The following is a 12,070-nucleotide window of genomic DNA, read 5'->3' on the forward strand; positions in this document are numbered from 1 at the left end:
TATTGTTTTTTTTTACAGAGAGGAGGGGAGAGGGATAGAGAGTTAGAAACGGATGAGAGAAACATCCACCAGCTGCCTCCTGCATACTCCCCACTGGGGATGTGCCTGCAACCAAGCTGCATGCCCCTGACTGGAATCAAACCTCGGACCCTTCAGTCCACAGACCAACACTATCCACTGAGCCACACCGGTGAGGGCTCACAATTCCTTCAAATTGTTTAAATCCCAGTGAGTGGTTACCCGGCTTTGTGAAAGCTGCAGCCTCAGGTTCCCTAAGCAGGACTGGGATCTGGGGGTGTACATACAGCCCCTTTCCACCTGGCACCCGGAGGGCCTGAGCCCGTTCTGGCTGGACGGAACTCGTTTGGGACCCACTAACACCTGTAGTGACATTCGAGCCCCCAAATCTCAGCAGCTCAAGTCTTGGAAATACTGGCCAGGCTGGGCATTGAGCTGGTGGTGGGAATAAAGTTTGAGGGGCCCCGAACGGGGTGAGGGCGACGGTCCTCAGCGAATCAGGGTTTCACGGAGGGGAAGCCCATCAGACAACTCACGTGGGGGGGCTGCACGCAGGATGCGGGCCGCGGAGCAGAGCCTGGCCTGCCAGCACCTCCCGCGGCCCCGCCCCTCCCGCTGGCCCCGCCCACCAAGGCCCGGCCCCGCCCCCCCGCCCTGCAGGCCCCGCCCCCGCCCGGCGCCGCCGCCATCTTTGTTCGGGGCGCCGGGCCGGGGCCGGAGATGCCGAAGTCGTGCGCGGCCCGGCAGTGCTGCAACCGCTACAGCAGCCGCAGGAAGCAGCTCACCTTCCACCGGTGAGGCCGGGGCGCGGGTCCTGGCTGCCCGGCCCGGCCCGCCCCGCCCGGGCCCGCAGGAGCCCGAGGCCTGGCGGCAGGGCACGGGGCAGGCGGGGGCCCGGCGTGGGAGCGGGGAGGGCTGGGTCACCGCCCCGAGGGCGCAGCCTCCCAGCGCCCAGCGGGGAAGGCGGCGGCCCGCTGGGAGCTGGGGCTTCCGGCGGCGCTGAGACCGGCGACGGTCAGCCGGGGCGAGCGGAGGGGGCGCCGGGGGGCCGGGGGGCCGGGGGCCGAGCCAGATCGCAGGCGGGAGTGTGCAGCCTCCCAGCCACCCGCCTCCCGCCCTAAGGACACTCAGGAGGAAGGGTGTGCGCCTCCCAGGTGGCACCGCTCCCCCTGGGCACTGCCAGCCACACGAAGGACAGGTGTGGCCATCAGCATCAGGCTGCTAAGTGTTCTGTGACCCTCAAGACCTAAAGCCCCAGCCTTTAGCCCCTTAAAGACAAATGCCCAGCTGGCTCTCCCCGGGCAGGCCCGCACCCCCCGCCCCTCCCCGGCGGGCATCTGCTAAACTCTGGAGGCTTGCAACCCGCACGCGCCCTCTGGGGGCATGGAACATCGCCCAGTCAGCTGAGCACACTGGCCAGAGCTTTACTTTTCTTTCTCACCGTTACCTTACTTATGTCGATGTAAGAAATGACCAAACCTGAGAGGGTTTTATATGTTTCCAGGTTTCTGTTCTGCATTCGAAATTCAGGAGGGAAAGTAAAGATCACGTGAGGGTGGGAGAAAGCAAGGGGGGGGGATTAGATTACAAGATCGATAACACGGTGTGCTAACTATCGCACACCAGTGCTCAGGCATAGAAATAGATGCATAAAAATAAAGGCCAAGGCAAAGGCCAACCTTTTACTAAAGAAATGATGGGTTTGGGGTGTGACTGCCCAGCATGACCCGCCCAGTTAGGGATTTACCATCAGGACATCTGGGAGTCTCCACAGAACCCCTTGTTTTTGTCCGTAATTGTGAGTCGTGCTCAGTGGCAGTTCATTGCTGCGTAGTATTCCACTGGATGCAGAGCCAGGATTAACTTGTCCCACTGCGGGGCCTTGGGTGCCTCAGTGTTTTGACCTCCAGGCTCGGCAGTGCTGCTGGGACGCATGTTTCAGCCAGGTGCTTCCTGGGGGTGGAGTGGCCTTCGGTTCACTCTCCAACCCATTCCGCTTAGACTCTTGCCCCCCAGCCCACCCCCTCCACAAAAGAGCTGTCTCCTGCCCTCCTGAGCGGCCAGGCTGGGCTCGGTCAAACCCCTCTGTCCAGATCTGCCCGAGACTCCTGTCCTTCGGTCCCACTCTCGCTGTCTCAGCCACGTCTGCTCTGATCGCTCCTGTAACCACCAGGCACACGCCTGTTGCTTGCTTCCCCTCCTGACACCCACACCGGCGAGCTCCCACACGCTCCCAGCAACCTAGCTCGAAGGACAGCTCTCAGGTGGCCGCCCCGGACCGTCCTCTCTCCGTTCCCACAGCCTACGTACATCTGTCTGTCTGCGCTGTTCTGGAACGTTGGCTGCACGAGGCCCGGTGTCTGTCCGGCCCCCCGCCCCCCGCCCCCTAGCGCAGGCCCCGCCCCGGCGGGCTCCCCGGGGGCGGATGAAGGCTCACCTGGCACATGCAGCTTTGGGGCCGGCTCTTGGGCCACGTTCATGATCCCACGCTTCCTAAGGATGCTGCAGACAGCGTGACGGAAGCTTCCGGAAATGGGATGTGGTTTAACAGTGAGGGCACCGGCCTGGCCCAGCTGTGCAGGTGCCCGCTCACCCCTCCCACTGCCTCTGCCGCAGGTTCCCGTTCAGCCGGCCGGAGCTGCTGAAGGAATGGGTGCTCAACATCGGCCGGGGCAACTTCGAGCCCAAGCAGCACACAGTCATCTGCTCGGAGCACTTCCGCCCCGAGTGCTTCAGTGCCTTCGGGAACCGCAAGAACCTCAAGCACAACGCCGTGCCCACCGAGTTCGCCTTCCGCGACGCCAGGCCGGTGAGCGCCCGCCGCAGCCAGCCTGCGGGCCACCGGGGACATCCGAGGCCGAGACCGCTGCCCGGGCCCCATGCGGGCGCTGCCTCTGGGAGGGTGACCGTCCAGGACGGAGGCGGGAGCGGCAGGGAGTCGAGGGCAGCATGCGTAGCCCTGATGGCCATGCCCTCCTTTCAGGAGGTCCCCACATAAAGCCGATTTAGAAATGAGCCCCGCCTCACGCCAGGAGGCTGCTGAGCGGTGACTGCGTGTGTGGCGGAGCCTGGCCCTTAGCCGTTCACTCATGCTGGTCCCACGCGGGCTCCAGGCCGCGCAGCGAAGACCTGAGACCTTCCCAGCAGGGCCAGCCCCTGAGCTGCACTCGGACCCCTTCCTAGCAGCCAGCCGGGGCCTGGGCACCTGGGATCAGGAAGCCAGAGGCCGCACTGCCCTTCAGCACCTTCCTGAGGTCCCGCGGGGCGGCGGGTGCTGGCTGAGAGCTCTGCGAACTGCCCACGTCAGCGGCCGCCCCCACAGCGCGTCTGTGGCGGAGGATGGGGCCCTTCCCTGTGGTCCTGTGTCCCGGAGGGACTGCAGTCAACCCCGGGGGGGGGTGGGGGGTGGGGGGACACGGGGATGTGCTTGGTGCCTGGAGCTGGTCTGGCCTCGGTGGCTCCGCTGTGAGGCGGGCGTTTGTGCCACAGGCGGCCGCTCACTGACAAGACCTGAGGCCCTGCTCCTGGCCTAGGACGCCAGCCCGAGGGCGACACAAGCCAGGCCGCTGGCTTCCCAGGCCTCGGGCCTCGGTCTGGGAGCATCTTGGGAGAACAGATGCCAGTGGGCGGGGTGGAGGTGGGTTGGGTTTCAAGGCCCCGGATACTTGGATAAACATGGGCCTGAGAATGAGGTTCTTGGGGTGCAGGTCTCTTACACCCCGACTGGGCCCAACATCAGGCCACTGCCCCAGCTGGTGAGGGAGGACACAGACCAGCCGGCAGGGTGGGAGGGCCGACTCTGAGGGGGACAAGGCCGGTCTGCCTGCAGCCCTCCCTGCCTTCCCAGGTCCTCCCGGAAGCGCAGGCCAGGGAGCTGGGGCCGCAGAGGAAGGCGGATCCTGCCCTCGAAGGGCCGCAGCCGCCTCCGGGCGCCGGAGACCCTGCAGGGCAGGTACGGCCGGCGCCGTGGTGCCACGTGGCGGGTGGTGACAGTAAGAGGGGATTTGTTTCAAATCCAGTGAGGAAAACCAGCGCCCAGACTGAGCACCTGGGGGTGGCCCTGCCCGTCAGGCCTTCCCAGTGACAGCGGCGCCACCAGGTGGGCAGACGGGGGCAGGAGAGCCGCGGGGAGACCCAGGCCCTTCCGCCTCCGCGGCCACCGGGCTTACCTCCGCCACGGTCCCCAGGTCCTGCCATGCACCCCGGACGCAGCCGAGGCCCCTGCCCAGCCGGCCGGCCCCCCGCAGCCCTCTGACCACAGCTACGCGCTGCTGGACGTGGGCGCCCTGAAGAAGCAGCTGTTTGTGACCCTGAAGGAGAACGAAAAGCTCCGCAAGCGCCTGCAGGCCCAGCGGCTGGTGATACGGAGGCTGTGCGGCCGCCTGCGGGCCCGCGGGGCGGGGCGGCCGGGCCCCCGGGCAGGCCCCCGGCAGGAGCAGCGGAGCTGAGCCCGGCTCTCCCCGAGCCCGGGCTGTGAGCGTGAGAACCGTGGTCACCCAGTGCCTGCCCCAGCTGTCCACTCGGCGTGCTCAGAACCAGCAGGCCGAGTGGCAGACACCCGTGGGGAGGGCCTTAGTGCAGGGGTCACTCCCACCACACAGAGGGGGACGGAGGATTCAGGCAGCAGGCCGGGCCCCATTGCCTGGCCAGCCAGCTCCGGCTGACGGCGGCCTCTGTGCTGAAGATGCTTCTGCCCGGCCTGGTTTGATGGAACTAGGCGACCGAGCGTCTTCCTACACTGCAGGGAAGGGACGCTGGCCCTGGCTGGGGTGTTCAGTGGTTAGAGCACCATTCCAATACACCAAGGTTGGGGGTTTAACCTCAGATCAGGACACATAGTAGAAGCAACCAGTGAGTGCACAAATCCATGGAACAACAAACTCATGTTTCTCTCAATTTAAATGTAGTCCTGGGTCCAGCTGGTGGGGCTCAGTGGTTGAGCGTTGACCTATGAACCAGGTCACAGTTCAATCCCCAGGCAGGGCACATGCCCAAGTTCTGGGCTTCATTCCCAGTGGGGAGAATGCAGGAGGCAGCCAATCAGTGATTCTCATAATTGATGTTCCTATCTCTCTGCATCTCTGAAACCAATAAAAAATACATTTAAACAAATTAAAAATAGTCCTGCCGGTGTGGCTCAGTTGGTTAAGCGTCATCCCATGCCTCAGGTTGTGGTTTGACCCCTGGTAGGGGGCTGTGGGAGGCATCAGATCTGTTTCGTTCTCACATTGATCAAGGTTTCTCTCTACCTACCCCTCTAAGTCAATAAAATATATATATATATTTAATATATTTTGATTTTTTTACAGAGAGGAAGGGAGAGAGCTAGAAACGTCGATGAGAGACATCGACCAGCTGCCTCCTGCACACCCCCCACTGGGGATATGCCCGCAACCAAGGTACATGCCCCCGACCGGAATCGAACCCGGGACCTTTCAGTTCGCAGACCGACGCTCTACCGCTGAGCCAAACCGGTTTCGGCAATATAATATTTTTAAAGTTAAAAAATGAAAACAAGCCGAAACTGGTTTGGCTCAGTGGATAGAGCATTGGCCTGCAGACTGAAGGGTTCCAGGTTCAAGTTCGGTCAAGGGCATGTGGCTTGGTTGCGGGCGCATCCCCAGTGGGGGACGTGCGGGAGGCAGCTGGTCGATGTTTCTAACTATCCCTCTCCCTTCCTCCTCTCTGTGAAAGTCAGTAAAATATATTAAGAAGAAAAAAAAAAAAAATGAGCCCTGGTTGGTGCGGCTCAGTGGATAGAGCGTCAGCCTGCGGACTCAAGGGTCCCAGGTTTGATTCTGGTTGGGCATGTACCTTGGATGCAGGCACATCCCCACTGGGGGGTGTGCGGGAGGCAGCTGATCGATGTTTCTCTCATTGATGCTTTTTTTTAAAAAATATATTTTATTGATTTTCTATCTACAGAGAGGAAGGAGAGAGAGAGAAACATCGATGAGAGGGAGTCATCCATCAGCTGCCTCTTGCACACCCTTTACTGGGGATGTGCCCGCAACCAAGGTACATGCCCTTGACCGGAATCGAACCCGGGACCCTTCAGTCCCCAAGCAGACGCTCTATCCATTGAGCCAGACTGGTTTCGGCTCATTGATGCTTCTTAACTCTACCCCTCTACCTTCCTCTCTGTAAAAAAATCAATGAAATATATTTTTTAAAAAAAATGAAAACAAGCACTAATTTGAAGTTCTCTCCTCACTTTGGTGTTGCTGGAAGACTGACTTCCGGTCCCGCTGGAGAGCAGGCCGGGCACGGCCACCTGACAAACAGGTGCTTTCAGTGAGAACGACCAGCAGTGAGCGAGCTGCCTGACTCCGGCCTGGACTGCCTGCGGGCCGCCCAGTGCGGAGCAGGCCGGTCGGTCCCCATGCGACCGCCCGAGTGCACCGCAGGGTCTGGCGCCGGGCGGCGAAGGCTGGGGGGGGTGGCCTTTGAGGCGGCCCCTCCCTCTGGTGGCTCATTCCCCCAGTGTACAGTGCACGTGCCTCCCCTCTCACTCCAGGGTACAGGTGCACACCACACCCCCCTCTGCTCACTCCCAGTGTTCAAATGCACACCCCTCTGCTCACTCCGTGTTCAGATGCACACCCCCCTCTGCTCACTCCCAGCGTTCAGATGCACACCCCGCTCTGCTCACTCCCAGCGTTCAGATGCACAACCCGCTCTGCTCACTCCCAGTGTTCAGATGCACACCCCTCTGCTCACTCCGTGTTCAGATGCACACCCCTCTGCTCACTCCGTGTTCAGATGCACACCCCTCTGCTCACTCCGTGTTCAGATGCACACCCCTCTGCTCACTCCGTGTTCAGATGCACACCCCTCTGCTCACTCCGTGTTCAGATGCACACCCCTCTGCTCACTCCGTGTTCAGATGCACACCCCTCTGCTCACTCCGTGTTCAGATGCACACCCCTCTGCTCACTCCGTGTTCAGATGCACACCCCCCTCTGCTCACTCCCAGCGTTCAGATGAACACCCCCGCTCTGCTCACTCCGTGTTCAGATGCACACCCCCCTCCGCTCACTCCGTGTTCAGATGCACACCCCCCTCTGCTCACTCCCAGCGTTCAGATGCACACCCCCCTCTGCTCACTCCCAGCGTTCAGATGCACACCCCTCTGCTCACTCCGTGTTCAGATGCACACCCCCCTCTGCTCACTCCCAGCGTTCAGATGCACACCCCTCCGCTCACTCCGTGTTCAGATGCACACCCCCCTCTGCTCACTCCGTGTTCAGATGCACACCCCTCTGCTCACTCCGTGTTCAGATGCACACCCCCCTCTGCTCACTCCGTGTTCAGATGCACACCCCCCTCTGCTCACTCCGTGTTCAGATGCACACCCCCCTCTGCTCACTCCGTGTTCAGATGCACACCCCCCTCTGCTCACTCCGTGTTCAGATGCACACCCCTCCGCTCACTCCGTGTTCAGATGCACACCCCCCTCTGCTCACTCCGTGTTCAGATGCACACCCCTCTGCTCACTCCGTGTTCAGATGCACACCCCCCTCTGCTCACTCCGTGTTCAGATGCACACCCCCCTCTGCTCACTCCCAGCGTTCAGATGCACACCCCTCTGCTCACTCCGTGTTCAGATGCACACCCCCCTCTGCTCACTCCCAGCGTTCAGATGCACACCCCCCTCTGCTCACTCCCAGCGTTCAGATGCACACCCCTCTGCTCACTCCGTGTTCAGATGCACACCCCCCTCTGCTCACTCCATGTTCAGATGCACACCCCCCTCTGCTCACTCCGTGTTCAGATGCACACCCCCCTCTGCTCACTCCCAGCGTTCAGATGCACACCCCCCTCTGCTCACTCATGTAGACGCACGCCACACCCCGCTTTCAGGAAGTTTATTGGGGGGAGGCCTCCTGCAGTCCCTTCAGGCAGAAGGAAGAGTTGGTGCCCAGAGGAGCACCTGCTTGGAGAGAACGGGGTGGGTGCAGAGTCAACGTGTATTGCACGATTTACATCGGAGCAGCAGCTCAGAGGCCTCTAAAACGGAGGTAAGTATTTCATAGTTGGACACTTTGAATGGTTTGTAAAAACTGGAGGGACCAGAGGGAGGGGTTACTAATGAACCCACTGGTACCAGCGCTGGGTGAAGCCTGAGCTGTGGGACCACCGCCCACGGGCCTGAGAGGTGACAGACACGCTGCTTGCAGCTTCCTGGCTCCTACACCAAGAGGCGCGGGAGGAGGGAGGTCTGGGGGCAGACGCCCGGAAAGGAGTCTCCTGAGGGGCTGGGCCAGTCGGGGTGCGCAGAGCGGCAGCGCCACCTCCTGGCCGAGCGGGCGAGGCGTGGCCTGGGAGCTGCTGGGCGGGCGTGGCAGTCTGCGGGCGGCCCAGGCCTCTACCTTCCCCTCCGCCTCCTGCCCTCTTCACCCAGCGCTGCAGGTGGAGGGGCACAGGCAGGGCAGGCTGAGCCGGTGGAAGGAAGGGACGGGCCTGGACCAGAGGTTACTGCTCTGTCCTGAGCCAGGGCCAGTGGAATGATCGGAGAAGTTCTGGGAGACAGAGACTAATTAATTCCCGGAGCCACTGGTTCTCAGATAAAAAGCAGATTTATGAGCCCCGCTCCTCCACATTCAGCAGGAAAGGCCTTTCCGGAGGCCGGCCACCCAGGTGCTTGCTGGACCGGAGCCCTGTGGTCCTCCCTCCGGGTCAGGTGGCGTCAGGAGGCAGGCCGTTCCGGCCGCCGCCACACGGACCTCCCCGGGGACATGATCCTTGGGAGCAGACACGCTGCGGAGGCTCTGGTCCTGGGGGCTGCCGCAGCCTGCCTGCAGCGCCCACCAAGCAGGTGTCTGCGCCCCTTCACATAATTGATGCGGGACCACCTCCTGAGGAATAATATAAAATAAAACTTCTGATGTCTGGGTTTCCTGCTTCCAAATGTGTACACTCCCAGGAAAAGCTGTTGCAGCCTCTCTAATCCTTTTTCTCAGGCAGTCTATCCGTCCGTGTCGATCCTGTGAGCTGTGGGAGAAAAGAGACTCAGTGCGGCAAAGGCAGCCGTTCCCATGGCGGCCTCTACTCTGCTTCAGCCACCAGCAGACCAGAGGCCGGAGGAGGTTCTGGAACGTAAAGGAGCAGCTGGGTTTGCTTCACACCCTGCCACCCTCACTGCCGTTCAAGGACAGCGCTCGTGTGATTCCGCCCCAGACTGCCCCCTGCCTCAGGGCAGCGCGTCCCAGGCCGAGGGCGCCCCCGTCTGCAGGAGGGGAGGGCTGTGGCTGTGGGTCCACACGAGGCCCCCGGTCCCCGCAGCGGGCGCGGGCAGCACTCACACTGCTTGGGTATCCGGAGCGCCTCGCCATCCAGCGCCATCACCTGGTGCAGCACGCCCCGGAACTGGTAGAGCACCTTCAGGCTCTTCTCCTCGCCCACACACGGGTCATAGAACCCGGGCAGCCCAGCCTGCAACAGAGACCCGGATCGAGGGGGGCCGAGACGGGCGTCTGAACGCGCACGCCTGCTGCCTGCCTACCCCCCCAGCCCCAGTCCCCCCTCCCGGCCCCCCCTCAGGCGGGGCGCCCTCGGAAGGGCCTTCTGCCCTCGGAAGGCGCACTCTGGCCACTGAGGAGAAAGAAATGAGAATTTGAAAAAATCGCCTATTTAGTCCTAGCCTTCCCTCTCCACACGCCTCCCTCCCCCATACACCAGTCTTCACAGAAGCCCTGCCCAGACACACTGGAACACACTGGAAGGAACACACAAGGGATGCTCTTGGCCTTGAGCCAGGCACTTTATATGCATTTTGTTAATCCTCCCCAGAGGCTATCCTTTCCAATGATTGTAGAGGGTGGGGGGGGGGGGGAGGGCAGAGAGAGAGAGAGAGAGAGAGAGAGAGAGAGAGGATATCAATGAAAGAGAGACACACAGATTGGTTGCCTCCCACACACACCCTGACCAGGACCAGGACCAGGACCAATTACTGAACCTGCAACCCAGGTCTGTGCTCTTGACCAAGAATCAAACCCTGGACCCTCTGGTGCCCTAACCACTTAGCTACACAGGCCAAGGTGCAAACCTGCACTTTAACCCAGTTTCATTGTCCACACCCCAGGCTCCAGCGTGACCTCATATGCCTTTGGCCCAAGGCGAGCTCCACAAAGGCAGGATGTGTCCTGTGTTTTTTCAGATTCTGAGAAAGCTCATGCGGAGAGCACAAGGCAGCAGAACGAGGCAGCTGGCCTCTGCGGCTCAGGAAACAGGTGACAGGAGCCAGGGAAGGGCCCTGGGAGCTCAGGAGAGGGAGAGGCCAAGGCGATGCCCGGGGAGAGGAGGGGCCCGCAGGGCTAGGTGAGGCATGCTCCCCGAGAGGGAGCAGAGGGTTTGTGTGCCGTCTGACTGCACACAGTAGGTGCTCAGTAAACGCTTGCTGAGGGGAGGAATAGGTGAAACAAGAAGTAAACTGCTCCCATGTGGGTGTGAGCTTGGGCAGGACTGTGATGCGATGAAATGGCCACAGGGCCATTCCCAGCGGCCAGCTGCCCCGAGGCCGTTCTGTCCAGTCCTGGGCCTGTCTACCTTGGAGGCCTCTGTGAGGATGAGCTTCGAGTCCTTCACCAGGCACTGCAGGGGCACCGTCACGTCGATCACCTTCGCCTTCTCGCTCTTCTTGCTCTTGTCGTTGACGAACTTCCCGTACCAGGCGTTGACAATGATGAGGCCTGAGGACCAGTTCGGTCAGGGCAGTGGCCCCGCCAACACCCTCGCCCCCGTCCGCCCGCAGCCGGCCTGCAGGAGCGGGTGCTCCTTTGAGAACCCCCTCGAACACCCTGTCCCAGAGACGCCACGCCTTCTCACCCATTCTGGATTCTTCTGCCTCGACTATTCTTCGGACAGATTCCTGCATCAACCGAACCTGCAAAGAAGGGGCAGGCGGCCATCAGGGCCCTCGCCGGGCACCTTTCTGTCCAGGCTCAGCCTCCCCTGCCCGCAGGCACCGGCAGTGCTGCCACTCATCCTGGGCGTCAGCTATGGCACGTATAACAAGCCACGTGAGGGGAAGGGAGACGGGGCACCACCCACATGTGAAAACACTTGGCTGTGCCTTCCGAGGGCCACCGAGTCTCACCCTCGGAACAGCCTGCAGCTCCCGGAATGACACGCCAGTGGCAACATACAGACCGATGTGAGCGCAGCCTCGGGGAAGCAGCCCGAGGCCTGAGGCCGAGCTGGGGCTGTGGCCAGAGCCAGAGGAGCAGGTGGCTGCTCGCAGCGCTCAGAGCACACAGAGCGGAGGGGCGGACACAGGGCGGAGGGGCGGGGCGGACACAGGGCGGAGGGACGGACACAGAGCGGAGGGACGGACACAGGGCGGAGGGACGGGCACAGGGCGGAGGGACGGACACAGGGCGGAGGGGCGGGGCGGACACAGGGCGGAGGGACGGGGTGGACACAGAGCGGAGGGGCGGACACAGGGCGGAGGGGCGGACACAGGGCGGAGGGGCGGGGCGGACACAGGGCGGAGGGACGGGGCGGACACAGGGCGGAGGGACGGGCACAGGGCGGAGGGACGGGGTGGACACAGGGCGGAGGGACGGGCACAGGGCGGAGGGACGGACACAGGGCGGAGGGGCGGGGCGGACACAGGGCGGAGGGACGGGGCGGACACAGGGCGGAGGGACGGACACAGGGCGGAGGGACAGGGCGGACACAGGGCGGAGGGACGGGGCGGACACAGGGCGGAGGGGCGGGGCGGACACAGGGCGGAGGGACAGGGCGGACACAGGGCGGAGGGACAGGGCGGACACAGGGCGGAGGGGCGGGGCGGACACAGGGTGGAGGGACGGGGCGGACACAGGGCGGAGGGGCGGGGCGGACACAGGGCGGAGGGACGGGGTGGACACAGAGCGGAGGGGCGGACACAGGGCGGAGGGGCGGGGCGGACACAGGGCGGAGGGACGGGGCGGACACAGGGCGGAGGGACGGGCACAGGGCGGAGGGACGGGGTGGACACAGGGCGGAGGGACGGGCACAGGGCGGAGGGACGGACACAGGGCGGAGGGGCGGGGCGGACACAGGGCGG

General features: G+C 62.8%; 2 protein-coding genes across 4 annotated transcripts in view; one reads left to right on the forward strand and one right to left on the reverse strand.

The window, feature by feature from the left end:
* Positions 1-662: 662 nt before the first annotated feature.
* THAP3 (THAP domain containing 3) lies at positions 663-4,916 on the forward strand. 3 transcript variants are annotated; one of them, XM_045570569.1, is made up of 5 exons: positions 663-812; positions 2,635-2,827; positions 3,726-3,745; positions 3,795-3,970; positions 4,206-4,306. In XM_045570569.1, exons 1-5 carry the CDS (start codon positions 739-741, stop codon positions 4,271-4,273), a joined length of 531 nt encoding a protein of 176 aa, XP_045426525.1. In that variant the 5' UTR covers positions 663-738; the 3' UTR covers positions 4,274-4,306. The 3 variants fall into 3 exon arrangements, with proteins under 3 accessions (XP_045426525.1, XP_036317029.1, XP_045426526.1); XM_036461136.2 differs by lacking the exon at positions 3,726-3,745 and having other exon boundaries at positions 3,866-3,970; positions 4,206-4,916; XM_045570570.1 differs by lacking the exons at positions 3,726-3,745; positions 3,795-3,970 and having other exon boundaries at positions 4,206-4,916.
* A 3,115-nt stretch (positions 4,917-8,031) lies between these two features.
* Positions 8,032-12,070, reverse strand: part of DNAJC11 (DnaJ heat shock protein family (Hsp40) member C11) — a 43,599-nt gene continuing 39,560 nt past the window's right edge. The window contains exons 13-16 of the mRNA XM_036460921.2: positions 10,846-10,903; positions 10,567-10,709; positions 9,324-9,453; positions 8,032-9,012 (exon numbers count right to left, since the gene is read on the reverse strand). Of these exons, the coding sequence (XP_036316814.1) occupies positions 8,987-9,012; positions 9,324-9,453; positions 10,567-10,709; positions 10,846-10,903 (357 nt within the window). The 3' untranslated portion in view covers positions 8,032-8,986. The remainder of the gene's footprint in view (positions 9,013-9,323; positions 9,454-10,566; positions 10,710-10,845; positions 10,904-12,070) is intronic.

The sequence above is a fragment of the Pipistrellus kuhlii genome, unplaced genomic scaffold (assembly GCF_014108245.1).
Source record: "Pipistrellus kuhlii isolate mPipKuh1 unplaced genomic scaffold, mPipKuh1.p scaffold_m20_p_34, whole genome shotgun sequence".
Classification (NCBI taxonomy): Eukaryota; Metazoa; Chordata; class Mammalia; order Chiroptera; family Vespertilionidae; genus Pipistrellus; species Pipistrellus kuhlii.